Source organism: Oryzias latipes, chromosome 15 (assembly GCF_053564925.1).
Source record: "Oryzias latipes strain Hd-rR chromosome 15, Olatipes_Hd-rR_3.1".
Lineage (NCBI taxonomy): Eukaryota > Metazoa > Chordata > Actinopteri > Beloniformes > Adrianichthyidae > Oryzias > Oryzias latipes.
Window position 1 is genome coordinate 25,093,053 of NC_136251.1, and position 16,129 is coordinate 25,109,181.

The 16,129-nt window shown below is 41.8% G+C and overlaps 1 protein-coding gene across 4 annotated transcripts in view; it reads right to left on the minus strand.

The window, feature by feature from the left end:
* The window catches only part of slit1a (slit homolog 1a (Drosophila)), a 93,685-nt gene that overhangs the window by 16,346 nt on the left and 61,210 nt on the right, over positions 1-16,129 (minus strand). For 2 of the 4 annotated variants that reach the window (XM_004077152.5, XM_011484466.4), the window contains exons 10-20: positions 12,254-12,325; positions 9,240-9,311; positions 9,091-9,162; positions 8,825-8,968; positions 6,516-6,679; positions 4,923-4,946; positions 2,521-2,665; positions 2,368-2,442; positions 2,122-2,265; positions 863-1,006; positions 611-777 (exon numbers count right to left, since the gene is read on the minus strand). In XM_004077152.5, the coding sequence (XP_004077200.1) occupies positions 611-777; positions 863-1,006; positions 2,122-2,265; positions 2,368-2,442; positions 2,521-2,665; positions 4,923-4,946; positions 6,516-6,679; positions 8,825-8,968; positions 9,091-9,162; positions 9,240-9,311; positions 12,254-12,325 (1,223 nt within the window). The remainder of the gene's footprint in view (positions 1-610; positions 778-862; positions 1,007-2,121; positions 2,266-2,367; positions 2,443-2,520; positions 2,666-4,922; positions 4,947-6,515; positions 6,680-8,824; positions 8,969-9,090; positions 9,163-9,239; positions 9,312-12,253; positions 12,326-16,129) is intronic. The other 2 variants (XM_004077151.5, XM_011484467.4) reach the window with 1 other exon arrangement.

Genomic DNA, 16,129 nt, shown 5'->3' on the forward strand with positions numbered 1-16,129 from the left:
AGAGGTCATCAAGTGTTTCTCACAGGGTTGCACCTCAAAATGTTGCTCATCATTTTAAGATGGTAATTATTTTTGTGTGATCTTTTTTGAAAAATTAGAATTTCATCTTTTGGAATTGATTGAATGTCTCTTGTCGTTAACCTCTTACGTCCAGCAGTGACTTCCCTTCTAACCTTCAGTTAGCGGAGTGTTAAGACAAAGAGGAAGTGAAAAATGGAGAAACCAAAACAGGGTAGGGGGAGAGGGGCCTCACTAATGTAATATTGAACAGCAAGAGCAAAGAATGGAAGCTGCCCCAGGCCTGAAGATAAGTCCAACACTCATTCAGGTGCAAATGGGTCGACTGACTGGTCAATAAGGCAAACAGCTCAATAGCTCCACTCAGCCCAACATCGACCAGAGCTTAGGAAATGTTGAACAGCAATCTATTCAACAGACAAAAGTGTCTCACAATAGTGGCCATATTTAAGTCTATCGGAGACACTTTCTGCATTCTCCTCATGTGTTGCAGACCAAAGTTGAAAAATCCTTTATCTTCCACTGTTTTAAGTAAAAGTATACAAAAGTAGAAGAGATAAAAGAAAAGCTAGCACAGGAAGGAAGCACCTACCCTCATCACAGCGAAAGTCAGGCAGAGCCACATCCTGCAGAGGGATTTCCTTCAGGAAGGCTGGGCGCTGGCAGCGAGGGTTACCTGTTACAATCTTCCTACTCCTCAGCCAATCGCCCAGCCAGGCCAGCCGGCAGTCACAGTTGAAGGAATTTGCCAAAAGGTTCCTAGGAAAAAAGATTGTAAAGTAGTGTAAAAACAACCTGAAACCTGAAATAACCTGAAATAAAAGTTTGTTTGGCAGGTTCTTACAGAGTAGAGAGGGTCTGCAGAGTGTCGAAGGCTCCAGGAGTGATGGTGGTCAGCTGGTTGTCGTACAGAGACAACAAACGGACGTTGTGGAGTCCAGTGAAGCTGTCATTGTGAACGCAGCTGATCTTATTGTTCCTTAGCATCCTGAAGAGAAACACAAGTCCAGAGCTGTAAGAATCTGAACTTTCAACGAGTGAAGGATTTTAAGTCTTAGTCACTTGCACCCGTACGGGGTTGACCCTTCTGGGTACTACAAGTTTTTAGGTTGTTGAAACCCGGGAAGGGTAGTAGCCAGGAGTGGCCACATCTTAAAAAGACATCATGAAAATGGAACGTGCCATTGTAGGCATGTGTTAAGTATATCGTGAAAGGATAATGTAAGTTTTTTGCACTTATGACGTAAGGGTGATGCTGTCGTTTGGTGCCCTCTCGCATTGCAGGTGATATGCAAGTACCCATAGGAAGAATGTGTAATGCCCACACAAACCATGCTCTGATTATCTAATTTTCTAATTTCTAACAGTCAGGCTGCACACACAGGGCGTGCAAGGAGCATGCACTCATTCCTTGATTGGCACTACTGGGCCCCTTGTGCAGTGCACAGGTTTTGGGGGTTTAAATATAAAAAATCTGTACCATCTGCCTCCATCCCACCTATTTCCCCCTTTACTATCAACAGCTGCTCTCTGGCCCCTCTGCTCAACATATACTGCTCCTGCTGTCTTAATAAAGCTTAAAGCATCACCCAGGACAGTTTTCATCCTGGACATCGCCGCTGGGAGGCGAAACAGGTCACTAAAAACAAGAACAAACAAACTAGAAGAAATCCTCTACTCCAGAGCTGTCTGAGCACTAATTGCAGACAAAATTCCACATTTTTACTGTTTTCGTGTTGCTTTTTAGAAGTTTTGTCATGTTTTTTACATTGTTTTTGCATTGCTTTTGCACAAAGAAGTTGCTGCTAAATTTGGTTGCACTTGTACAATAACAATAAAATTATTCTGTTCTTTACTATTCTATTCTACTTACCCCTGGGTTGTATAAGTGTTTGCTATGACCTGTTGCCACAGCAGTCCCATAGATAAAATGTACATGAATATTTTTGCTGTACGGGCTCACCAAGCGGTCTATGATCTTCAAATATTCTGCAGGCCACCTGCGTGCCCCTCACAGGTTTTCCCATTTTCCCCCGCAGACAGCCTATTTCTGGCCATAAGGGCAGTTGTGACTAAGACATTACACGTCTGCACGCCACTCACAGCATCCTCAGTCCCTCAAGGCCCCGGAACATTCCGCTCCGAACCGAGTCAATTTGATTGGCGGTGAGATGAAGCTCAATGACAGCTGATGCACCTTCAAATGTCCCATCTTCAATTTCTGTGATCTTGTTGTTGCTAAGGTTACTGTGGAATAAAAAAAAACAACAACAGCATAAACATCAGCATTTCAAAGAGATAAAAGCAGCATAAAACCTGCTGGACTGATTGGTGAAAAATTTCCCTCACATTTTCTTCAGCTGTGCCAGGTTTTTAAACGCTCCGTTCGCATCCAGACTCGTGATCTCGTTGTTGTTGAGGCGGCTGGATAAAGGAAGATCACTCAAATGAGACAAAATTTTTTGTTTTTCCAATGTACAGGCTTGTTTTCCTCGTGCTTACAGCTCAGAGGTGGATGAAGGGATGTGCTCAGGGATCTTGGTGAGCTTCAGGTTGGAGCAGTCCACTACATTGGACTCACAACGACACTTGGGAGGACAAACCGGATCGCTGTTGCAGGCATCATTTAGACGGACGTCTTCTGTACCTAAAGGAGAAAAGGTCAAAATGCTCTTTAAAATTTAAACTTCACATCTAAGACTGCCAAAGACACCCATGTCTATCCACGGGGATCTCTGAGAACACTTTAGCTTGTCCTAAGAAAACCTGAGGTTGAATTAGAAGATCTTGAGGACAAGCTTTCAAACTGCAGGATGGACACAAAAACAGTGAACTAACGTTAATTTGTTTTTTTTTAGTGAAAGCAGTGAGGGGAAAATAAATTAGTTAAGCCAAGGTGCCCCAGATCGAGGATGTTGAGGAATGGACAGATGATCTGGTGAAGAAGCGAGCACTGAGAGAAAAGACAAAAAAGAAATCCCCAAGGGAGACAAAAAAGAAAGAAAAAAAACATCTAACGATAGAGGGGGACAAAAGGTGGGATGGTCTAGATACCCGATGCTGAAAAAGACAGAACGAGACAGCATGTGGGACGTCTTCCTGCACCTCCTCTGTCTATGAATAGACGTTACGTGCCAAAAAGTGTGCTGCCAGTTACATCATGGCTGCTCAATAATGAAGCAGCGGTGGGAGTTGCCCAGAACGCAGTGTCTGCGCCCGTGTGGCTTTGTGCTGCGAATCATTGTCTGGGGGACGTGTGTGTGTGTTCATGCAGCGGGCAAATGATGCATTTGGAGGCAAAAGCCCAGCATCCTCTGTCAGGAGGTTTGGGTCCCTATCGTCTGAGCGCTGCCCCTGAGCCTTAAGGATTACGTCAGCAGGACACTCAAACCACATTCGTGAACAAGAGAACCTCAAGATTCTAGAATAATAAAATGCAGCACAAAAACTGCAGGAAACAGCATTTAAAACCACAACTTAGCTGAGTACCTCGTTGCTGACTTTACAGAAATATAACTTAATACAACTGAGAGAGAAACTTGTACTTGTTGCCCATGCAAACACTTTTCCTGTCATTTCCCATAGCTGCTCCTTGAAGGGTGCAGACAGACACAGTAATGCCCGTGATTAAGGAACTTTCCCTCACAGGGCCAGACAACAGGAAAAGGCATTTCCTGCTCCAGAGAACGCAATGAAAGTACAAGAGAAGCGCTTTGATCTTCAGGATGTGGAGGAGCGTTGGGATAGTTTGCGAGGCTGAGTCATTGTCGTCGTCACAAGTGCGTGGTGGTGACACTTTTACTGTCAGCACTTTTGCACGAAACAGAGCCGGACGAGGTTTTTCCCTCTGGGGTAAGTAAAAATGACTCATCGCTGGAGTTGAAGAAGTTTGCATAATTCCCTGCGGCTCAGATTCTCATTATCAACACATTATGGAGATCCCATGCAGTCAGTTGTGTGTTTGGAGTGAGTGTGTAGCTGAGGCTTTTGTTGTTATCATTCAGGAGGATTGGAATTCTTTTTAATCACATTCGACTTTGATCTCCTCATTTGTTCTCTAAGTCAGCTTTATCTCAGCTTAAGACAGAAAGACATTAATTTACATGCAGTCACTCATAAGCAGCACCACAAACACACTCACACTGACACACTCCACTGCCCCTCCTAGTTATTTTCTTGGAAGTGCTCTTGTTAAGACGTCCGGAAACATCCGCTGATAGGAATCTGGGTTCTCTGGTGGGCTTTATTTTCTTTAGTATTGCTGATAAAGAGGACACATTTTCTTTCCCCCCCTCTCCTTCCATCAGTGACTGAAAGTTTGTACTGAAGCCAAAGCAAAGTTCCACTTCCTTCAGACTCAATATGCTGAGGCAGACAAAAAAAAGCAGATGATTGCACAAGACGCTTATCTGTCTTTTTTTTTTTTTTACTTTAATTGTTATTTTTGGGCCAAATTACTCAGCTTAACATTCTTTCAAAGCTTCATTTCACTTTTAGTATCAACTATTCTGAGTTTTTGTTGGTGAAAAAAACTACAGTACTCTGAGTTAAATGAGTTAAAGGTTATTACAGCCTAGCATTTGGTATGAAAACCCCCAAAAAACATTTGGGCTAATATAAAAAAAACAAAAAAACAACTACATTATTTTCACCTCATCATCATGTCTTTTATGGCTAAACCTTTTTATTGCAATCTATTTATAACTTATTTTTGAACAACGCTGCTTTCTTTGAACCTCTCAGGAGTCCTGGTGGAGAAATATATTTTCATGGCTAGGAGGAGTGATTGCAGAAAAAAAAGCTTTAATAAAGCAGCTTTTTTTTGGTCAATGGTGGAAACAAATGAAGTGGCAGAAATACATTATAGGACAATGAAGGGTGTGAACACTGACAAGATCACTCACCTGGGATGACGTACTGCTCTTTGGCTGATGGAAGAAAGAAAGAGGGACGGATGTCAGTGGGAGGGGTCAGGTGTGCATAGCTGTGGCTTTGCTATGCATTAACCGTCATATATAAAGTTTATATAAGACGGGTCATGATGGTTAAACACAGATGCTGAAGTATCTGTTTATGACAATATGGAAAAAAAAAACAGCGTCTAGGTACAACGATGGTAAATATTTGGCTGTTGCTAAGGAGGAGTGACACGAGGGAATAAGGAGGCAGCAAAAAAAACCAAAAAAGAAACAGAGGGGAAAATAAAAGAGAATAGCACATGGAATCTTTTCTTTTCTTTTTGCCAGGACTGTCCAAACAAAAAAAAAGTGTTAAACCTCAGCAGACGACACAGCACAGTGCCTAAACACAAAAGCGGGCACAAAAAAGAGGAAAGTGGGGGGGATGACCGGGCATGAAGGAAACCTGAGCCTGCTGAGCTGTGAAGGAGCTTGAGGTGGGACAAGACCTACAGACTGGCAGAGGACCGTGGAGTGGCAGGTACCTATATAAACTGGTGATCTCAGCTCACTGCGGTTTGAACTTGAAACTAGATTTTTATGTGAAGAGAAAAGTTGAGTTACTTATTTTTTTTGCAAAATGTTGCCGTGGCATTGCACTGCAACGAGAGGCATTCTAAAAAATGGGACAAGAACACTAATCTTCAGAAGAAAATCACTAGAAAGTAGTAAAATGATCTGTCCGTGCGCCAAGTAATCTTTACAGAGATCAGAATCTAGTAACAAGGAGTTGAAGACAAGCATTCAAAATGAAAAAGACTTAAAATTGAATCTAACACTGCGTAATAGCACTTTCTTTTACTAGTTCTGAAGAAATAGTTTGTATTTTTGGTGGTTTATTTTGATTACAGCAAGAAAAAAAACTAGTGCATAAGTGGAAATGAATCATTTTGGAAGAAAATGTGAACAAAATGAGAATACCATCTTAGTACAAGTTGGCCCATCTTAAAAACTCCTCATAAAATCTAACACATTTTATCTTAATTAAAAAAATCTAAAAATGGTTAAAACTGTCTGAGATGTTGTTTTTCCATGTTATGAAGTAATTATGTTTAATAATATGCATTTAGATATAATTTTAAATCAATTTTTTTCATTGTCAGTATTTTGGAGCCAAAGGCTTTGGACTGATTTTAATAATAAGCTCTTAATTAGACCAAAAAAGAAAATAGTTGACTTTGAGAAAAACTGGAAAAGGTGTAGAGCATATTTAAATCGAAAGAACCAAATACCTGTTAAAATATCTAATTCTTAAATCAAGGTTTACAATTCTTGCAAGCATCACAGCATACGATGAGTAAAGTGAATGTGGGGCATCAGTGCAGCACAAAATAGGCTGGATAAACCTTTTTAGGAATGATTGCTGTTGATGCTAAAGAGGAAAAAGCAGAGATAAAAGCCTCTCCCAGTGGAGCAAGCAAGGAGGAACCAAAACAACAAAGTCTGCCTGAACCGTTAAAAAAAGAAGAAAAAAACAAACAAGAAGAAACCTCAAATAAACAAGCGGGCAAGTAAAGTAAGGGGGGGGCTTCAGCCTACCAGAGCAGCGGAACTTCTTGCTCTTGATTTGTCCAATCCGTTTGTTTGCAAGGCGGCGAGGGCTGGCGCAGCGAGCACCGCTGGTCTCAATGGGGTTGGAGCGCAGGTAGTCTGCCAGCCACTTCAGGTTACAGTCACAAATGAATGGGTTCTGGGCCAGGTGGCTGAAAACAGGGGAAAAAGGAGAAGGAAAAATCATGATGAAAAAGTAAGCACGAAAAAATATTTCAAAGATCCACTCCAATAAAATTGTGTTTGAACATGTTCATGTGGCATTTTCCTAATGATGGAGGAATTATATTAAGAAAATTAAGCTCAAGATTGCATTAATGTATTATTTTTAATCAAATCAATAAGAATCAGACAAAAGAAACTGTTTGAAAATGATTGTAGTAGTGACGTAGAAACTATTGGCAGGCCAAAAGCTCCATGCTTCCCTCTATTTTAATGTATCCACCAAATAGATCCATGTAGGTCTTAATTTTCCTCGTCTGAGCAGGAATCTGGATCTAAACTGTACGGCTGGAAAGCTGCATTATTGTTTGCCACTTTTGTTACACTGCTATGTTAGGTTAGGGGGTGTGATGGGCCACAAGCTAGCAGAGAAGTGTGTGAAGTGATGGGTGACAGGAAGTAGGGGCAGGCTTGATCCACACCAACGGTCCTGCCCACAACTTAGTGGTGAATTTTTAATGAACTTCTGCTGCTCTGCAGAAACTATGTCCTAAAAAACAAAATAAGTTTTTTGATTATGGCCAAAGACGTCATAATTAAAAGACCACTAGGAATGCTTGGAGTGAGACTTTAACAAGCAATATCGACCACAAAACTTTTTTCTGAAACTTTAGTGAAATAGATTTACTTTAGTAACCTTAAAAAAACAGAAAATGCATGCATTTTGATTAAACATTTAGAACCAGTTGAAATTTATAATGCACAACTACAATAAATGCAGCAGAATATTGTTAATTCAATAAAATATTAACTTTTTAAAGATCATGTACTCTCTTTCTTAAAAACTCCATTACAATGGTACATTCTAACTGGGAAAGTTTTGCAGTTTTGTTTTTGCTGTCAGGCCCTCGCAGCAAATGTCTGCAGTGTTGTGTTTATTGCTTTTCATAACTTTGGTTCGGTTGTGAGATCCAGTGACTCAGACGTTACAAAATAATTCAAACTGTTCTAAATCAGCTCTAATAATTTCCTTTTTTCTTGTTCAATTTTCTGTTGTGTGGGTTCATGCAGGGTTATCCCAGACCTCAAAGCTTACACTTTACAATTTGTGGTGAATCCTACGGTTTCACTCTCTTGAGGTTTTCTTTTTTAAAGCACACATGGATTACATTTTTCTTCTTTCGCTCCATGTTCTTTTCTCTCAGCTGAATGTCGTCAGAGTGTTTTTCTTTGATAAAGTCTCGGTTTATTCTTATTTGGATTTGGATTATGTGAACATCCACAGATGCTTTCTTCAGGTGGCATTGGGGAATCTTTATCTAAATCAGTTTAGCCCTCCCCAACATTATCGCTGCTGATTTGTCTCACGTTTCTTTGTTAAAAACAGCCTGTTTGACCAACTTTTGGAGCTAATCTGTGAAAGTAAAAGGTAAATGTTTTTTAATTTTTTTATTAGCTCTACTATTTTTGAGAAACTTCACATTTAATGGATTCATGTCTTGTATGTATGAGTACAAATATGTCTGATTAAGAGTAGCATACATGTGCATGTGGATACATATATAAGAATCTGTATCTCTTTTACTTTGAATTTTTAATTTTCCCATGAAGTCACAGTTAACCATCAAAAGTTTGATAAAACTATGTACAGATTTCTTTAGTCTTCTTAAGTATTTTGTATTGATTGTTTAAAATGAACCCATTCAAAATCCAAGCAAAAAGGTGTTTAAATCTTATGGCAGCATTGTTTTCTGAACCTGTTCCTTAGGAAACCTGTGATTTGTTGCATTTTCCAAACACGCCTTGGGAGGTCTGTATTAATAAAAGTGTAGGATTTCTCTCTCATCTTAGCAGATAGAAGTCTGTGTGTGTGTGTGTGTGTGTGTGCAGGGGGGGCTGTTGTTGCAGAAGCAGATGAGGGAAAACTGGGTGTGGTAAACACTGTTTAGGCCCCAGAAGAGGTGCACTTCCATGTGTGAGCATGATGATGACAGCTATCAACTCTCTACTTGATACCATTCCTGTGATGTTACACATAGCAGCAAGTAAACAACTACTGTTTTGGCTCATGTTTTATGGTTGCTGCTCCGCATGTGTCAGAGCATGCTCAGTGTGTCTGTGTGCGTTTCACTCACAGGGTCTGTATGGCCCGGAGAGACGTGAAGGTGCCTTTGGCGAGGGTTTGGATCTTGTTGTCGTAGAGAGACAGCAGGGAGAGATTCTGCAGGTCCTGGAAGGTGTTGGCACGGATGCAGTGAATCTTGTTGGCATTCAGCAAGCTGAGAAAATAGAAAAGAAACGAAAAAAAGTATGTAAAAGGAAGCAGATTGTAAGCTGCTATTTTAATTATTTTTTCACAGAAAATTCTGTCTAGAAGTTCAATTTTCAAAGTTACACTTACAGTAGTTGTAACGCATAGAGGCCATCAAACACCCCCTTGGGTAGGTCAGTGATTTTATTTCCATAAAGCACACTGAGAAATCACAACAAAGGTTTTAGATTTAGCCGGCTACAGCTCCTAGGGCACAAACACAACACTAGGACACTTACAGGGAGTTAAGGGAGCGCAGGCCCTGGAAGGCATCAGGAGCTATCTCTGAGATCTGGTTGTTGCTCAGGTCTCTACAATAAAGACAGACAGATAGGTTCAAGCCAACATCCTCTTCTGTTAGAGAGACTCTACCCAAACAGCACTAGGAACTCTTGGTGTCACAGTTAAAGTGGACACTTGAGGCAAAAGAAATGGATTGAGATAAAGCCTCAGTCCTGATGGCACATCTCCTCGAGGAAGGATTGCAGCCAATCCAAACATTTTCCTTGTATTACTTGTGGCTTACAAAACCGAAGCTCTGTTGTGATGCGCCAGTGCGAGCGAGAACGTGACGCCGAGCTGTAAGCTGAAGCAAAACACAGAAGACTGCCTGGAAGCATAACTGCTGTTAATAGGATCTGCAGACCTCTCCTCACAGGGTAACCACTAAGCCCATGTGCCTGTGAGTGGATGTGTGCGTCTGGGTGAGTAAAAGCAAAAGTAAATGAGAAGCAGTGGGAGAAAAAGGCACTAAGACGTAGAAAAGGACTTAATGGAGTACACGAACTGAACTCCAGTCGACTGGATTCCTTTGAAGGAAAATCATCATGTGGTGAAGAAGAGGGATATTTTCTCATTTGGGGGTAACATTGAAATAAGTACCCATTTGTCTTCTTGCAGGGACTGAGGTTTCCTGGAAATGAAAATGAAGGGAGGGAGCCAACATGTGCGCTGCCGTGTATCTGTAAACTCAGACAGCGGTGAGTTTGTGTATATGTCGGTGTGAGACGACTGTTACACCATGCATGTCTGAGGGAGGGGTTCATGGAAAGTTCATCCAAACTGAGACAAGGTGAGAGGGAGAATGCAAAGTTGATATTCTGTGGAAGATCATCATGGAAGCAGACATCATTTTGGATGAATTCTTCCTCATCTAGCTCACGTACTTTTCCTGCCATTAAAGACCCACTCCAACGAAAATTGTGCTTTTGGTGTTTTTAACATGTTTTTGTGGCATTTTCCTCATGATGGAAGACAATGATTCATCTTCTGCCGTTTTATCCCTTTCGGGGTCACGGGGCTGCTGGAGCCTATCCCGGCCACTTGTGGGTGAAGGAGGGGGACGCCCTGGACAGTTCGCCAGTCTGTCGAAGGGCCGCAATCACACTCACATTCACAATCACACTCACACCTAGGGACAATTTCGAGTTGCCAATTGACCTATGAATCATGTTTTTGGTCAGTGGGAGGAAGCCGGAGACCCCGGAGAGAACCCACGCATGCACAGGGAGAACATGCAAACACCACACAGAAAGGTCCCCCATTGATGTTCTGGTTCAGGACTTGAACCGGGGGCCTTCTTGCTGTGAGGCAAGAGCGCTAACCACTGTGCCACCGTGGAGCCTGATGGAGGACATAAATTAAGAAAATCAAGCTCAAAATTACATTTCTTCTTTTTTTCAGTTGGAAATCAGGATCAGACACAAAAATGCCATTAAAAAAGCTTGAAGGTGTGACGTAGAACATAGCGACAAGCCACGAGTTCCCTCCTGCATCCCGATCTGATGCATCCACTTGTAGACAACTAAACCCATGTATGTTTTTGTTTTCATCAGAACTGGAATCTGGCTCAAAACTGTACGGCTGAATTGCTCCGATATTGCTCGCCATTTTTGCTGCAGCAGCAGTGTTCGGCTGGGGTGGTGGGGGGCTTATCATGATGTGCAAGTTGAACATTTTAGGTGAATGTGGAAAAAAGTACTTTTTACGAGATTTGGCTCTGTTTTTGTGACAGGATCAGCATTTCTACTTTTTTAACTCTAAATCTGTTAGTCAACTTTTTATCCATAATTTTAAATATAAGTGATTAAAGTGTTTACGGAGCGTTCTCAAGTAAGCGGCTCAGTTTCTGTAACCCTTTATCACTATGTGACCTTGTCTCTGCGGCACTAACCCCAGCTGGCACTGATTCTGATCCCCTGACATCTTGCAAGCTTATAAGAAGATACAGTCTGAAGAAATAGCCTTACTTGGTAATTACTTATAAAATTTATTCTCACAGTTGTTTATTTTAAATTGCAGGTGTAAGATTAGAGCAAGGTCTCATTACCAAGCCATTTGATTTCTGAACAACACAAGTCATTTAAATATCAGTTTGTCACATTTTTGTTCCTAAAACCAGTGTTTGTTTGGTATCTAGTGATTAAATTGAATAAAGTTTAAAGTTTCATTGATGAAACGATGTGTTCTTACATCACAAACTAGCAGAAAATCTTTTAATTTCAAGGAAAACAAAAAAAGTTACTTTAAAAGAATGTATTACATTTTTTTAAAGTTAAAATCAATTTTATTGAATTTATTTTTAAATACAAATGTGTGGTTGTCAGTTACATTTACAGATGCCAGCTGAATCCCTCATATCTACCCATGAACAAAGTTGTCTGATGTTAAAGAACAGATAAAAACGAAACATAAATACTGTTAAATAAACAATTTTGCCGTTAAAATTCTAGCTGGTTTTGGTTTATACGTATGCTGTTCTTGGAGCTAAGCAATAAAACACTCAGGAATCCTGTAGGAAGGGCAGAGAAACTTTCTGACCTCCCGTTCCCTCCATTTCCCTGTTGCCATGTACGTCAGACTTGGTTAGAGGTTTGGCTAACTGGTGAGTGCAGACAAGGTGACCTGACAGCCGGCTCAGTGGGCTAAAAAACCCACTCAGCCACCAGCCTGTCGTTGTTCCTTCCCAGTAGGACAACAGCTTCAGACTTCATTCCAGCACTCCTCTTAGTCTTTCTCCTCATCCCAGCCTTAAACATGCGGACTTGACACACCGCTGACCATGGAAATACGAGAGCCGTTATTATGCATAAAGAATTTCAGTCCATGCCACCCCAAGTCTGAGAACAAGAATATGTTCCTAAAGCACACATGTTGGTTGAGGAGGAATGAAAAGCTGGCCAGTTGTAGCCTTCAGCTTTTTGTTCTGGTCTGGATAATTTAGCCCTGAGGTGAGGTGCACAGCTGTACTTACATCCTACGCAGTTTCTTGTAGGAAGAAAAGGCTCCGGGAGGAACAGACTTGATCCCGTTTTGCTCCAGACGTCTGCAGAGGAGAAAAGAGGGGATGTGATACCATTAGTTAACCAAACAATGGCATTCTCCGTGGCAACGGGACTGAGTGGTCACCTCTGACCCTATGGGATGAGTCTGATTATGTTAAGACAGATACATTTCGAAGTTGTAATCGGTCCAGTCATACTGGAGTCATAACATCCACAGAACCAATAAACAGACTGAATAGTAAAGTGCGAGGAAATGGATTGGAAAGGAAAAGTTGTGCGTCTCAGTTTGTTCAAGAGCGTTAAGACCTTCAACTTAAAGTCATATTTCTCTGCGGTTTTTTGCTTTTACAGTTTCCAGCACTCATGCTCTCACATGTGAGATCACATGATCCTCAATTATTTAACTTGTTCTTGTGAAAGTTGCCGTTTCCTCTAGTTGCCTGCTAAAAGTCCACCTGTACCTTTGTTGCGTGGGGAACTATTACTCTGATTTTACTTGCTCCCATGAGTCTGCTGCAGAAAAGCTAACAAGGAAAAAAAACACTGACTGAGTCTCCCCATAAAACAACCACAGCATGAATACAGACACAAAGCTACTCTGGGGTATCTTGAAAAAAAAACCCGAAACAGACTCTAATCAGTCTCAAACAGTGCAGAGGAAACAGACTTCTCTAACCCCCACATTAGTGTGGACGTGTATGCGTGTCTCTGGCTGCTACTTAGTACCCAGCTCAGTCCCAGAACAAATCCCTGCTTTAGCTGGCAGAGGGCTGTTTATCTGCAGGTCAGTTCACAGCTTTTAAAACTGTCCATACTTCAACTTAGCAGGGCCCAGAGGAAGCCAGCTGCAGGCCCGTCTGGTTGTTCTACACGTCTGACTCCCTGTGGAGGAACTGGCTCCAGAGCATTGACCTGCAGGAGCGGAATCCGAGCATCAATCTGTTGCTTTTTTAAAAATGACAAACATGCAAAAACTCATCAAGATTGATAAGAAATGTAACCATTGCTCCTCAAAGCATTTGAAATCTTGGCACGAGAATATTTCCACATGATTTAATTAGACGTTTGGAGACATTCTGGCCACTTCGATGGCATGTTTATGTCTTTTCATGGGGGGTATTTGCTTTGTTTGTTACTAGCCACAAATATTTTATAATTTGGAGCCATGAATTTACTTATTTTTTATAATCAAGGATCTCGTCCCATCAAAGATCCGAGCGATATGGGAGCGTTATGGGAGGGCAATCTACATTTTTTGGATAGCAGTGATTCCTTACCACAGATTCCTGTGGTGGACTTGTGCTCTGTCTGTTTTTGTCTGCCTGTCCCTCTATGTGTGAGTGGATTTACTGTGACTGTGGTTCCTCTGTCCTCACCATGCGGCACAGCACTGAGCCTGGCGGCTTTAGCGCCTTCTCTCATCAACCAGTCTGTCTAACCGGTCCAAACCAGTCTAGACGCAGTTCAAATGGGCTCCAGTGTTGGCCAAACACATGTATGCCAACGTGCAGCTGCTCTCTGGGTGTGTCGACAAACAGCGAAATCCCTCAAACTCGAGACTACCGCCGTCTTTGCATTGTTGTTCTTTGCAGATCAATATCTGAGAGCAACTTAATCCCTGCAATCAACAAAGGCCGCCATTCTGTCCATTTAGAAGAGAAAAAATAGAAACAATCCCCGAAAGCGGCTTGCGGACAAGCGATCGATGATTCCTGTCCAATTTGTCAACCTGAGCATTTGTGTGTATGTCCGCTGGCTGGTGTTTGTGTCAATCCAATCGATGTGCTTCATCCTTTTCATTAGGGGCCTGAGCATGGTTTTCATTAAGAGGAAACACTTTATGCCTTTGGGTATTCAAGCTGTGCGTGCAGGAGTAAAAAAAAATGAAAGACTGGGAGCGTTTTATGGCAGGGCTCAGTCGGTGCAGACAGAGATTATGGCGAATACAAAAATCTGTTGTGGTGGTGTTTGGGCAAAGGGGAACAGAGGAGTACAAGAACCCGGCTCTTATCCCGACACAACGCTGCCAGTCATTAGAGTTAAGGGAAAGCAGGAGAGAGGGGCTACAATTCACCAATTTGTACATAATGAGAGCAGCATGTGTGCGCCTTTGTGTGTACGGCACTTTCCAAGTGCCTCATTAACAAGGCATTAGGTCGACCTTGATACGCATCTGCCCGCCGTGCTGTAATTGAAACTGATTTTATAATGAACTTCAAGCGCAGATCAAACCTGCTGCACCAAGTCACTGAACAGACCCCCCTCCTCCCATCCATCCCACTGCTTTGAATATTCATTTTCACTGTCAACCTGTCTCCTTCAACTCGCCCATATGAGAACACAAAAACATTCAGGAGGAGATAAAGTGTGGATTGTTCTGAGAATTTAGGTGAAAAGAGAAAAGGTTTTAATAGGCAGGACAGGGGGGTGCACAGGATAAGAGTGAACCACCTGCTCTTGCAAAAGAGGAATCAGAATACAGTGGAGTTTATAGCCAGGGCATGTTGAAGACCCACTCCAATGAAAATGTTTTTTTTGTGTGTGTGTATTTTAAAGGGGTTCTTGCGACCTTTTTGTGATGATGGATGACATATGTTAAGAAAATTAAGCTTAACTTGCATTTCTGATTTGATTTCTTTACTCAAATCATGAGGAGACGAGAAAATGCCTTTTAAAAAAGCTTACAGCTGTGATGTAGCAAGCTCCCTGCTTTCACTTTCAGACAAATAGATCTGTGTGTGTCTTCATTTTCCTCATCTGAGGTGGCCTCTGGCTCAAAACTGTACGGCTGGATAGCTCCAATATCGCTCACCCTTTATGCTGCAACGGTATTGTTAGGTTCTGATTGTGAGAGGCTGTATAGGCTAGCAGGAGAGAGTGTAAACTGTTGGATGATGGGAAGTGGGACAGACTTCTTTTGTGCCAACAGTCCCACCTACAACTCAGTTCTAATGAGCTACTGCCACTCTGCAGAAACTATGTCCTAGAAAACGACACAAGCTTTTTGATTTTGGCTAAAAACGGCATAATCCTAAGACCACAGGGAACACTTTTACAATAGATCAATAGAGTTTTATTATATCGTTACTCATCTTGCCTGCAAGAACCTATTACACGTGAGCACAGAAGATCCTTGCTTTGCTCTTCAAACATCACAGGTTTTATCTGCACACAAAATATCACTTGAAGCAACTATTGGAGAAAACAAACTATCAGACTTTGATGTTCACAGTCCAAGCAGCTGAATTATTTATACAGATTTGTGAAAATCTTCTCATCATCTGAAGTATCTTTGATTCCATGGTTGGTCATTAGGCCAGACAGGGACACACAGAAGTCCAAATGAGGAAATTAGGAACACCAGTGCAGAAGTGGGTCAGGGTTGCTGGGGAACATGGGATCGGTGCCTTTCACACTAGATGAGTATTTATAAACAGACCCCATGGGGAGGAGGAGACCTAGAAACTTGCTGTGTCCTCCACACAAGCTGCTTGGAAGAACATGTAAGCAGATCCTCTGGTTCTCTCCATCTTTTCGCCCCGTCTCATGTCACAAATAAATCAGAGCTCCTGCATCCCCTCTTTGTTTGTCATAGACTAAAGAGCATGGCTTCGGAAAAGTCCACCAGTGTATTCTTAGGAATTAAAGTTCGGAATGTGCACTGTTCACGGTTAATGCCCAGACAGATGTTGGAGAACTGAGCATGGGATGGGAGCCAAGAACTCACACATGGTTCATAGCCATCTGACCTGATAAAAGCAGTAGACGCAGTCTAAAGTTTTTGTACTGAGTGGGCATGTTGCTCTTTTTAAGAAAATGTCCTGTGTTATATGAAAATTTAATCC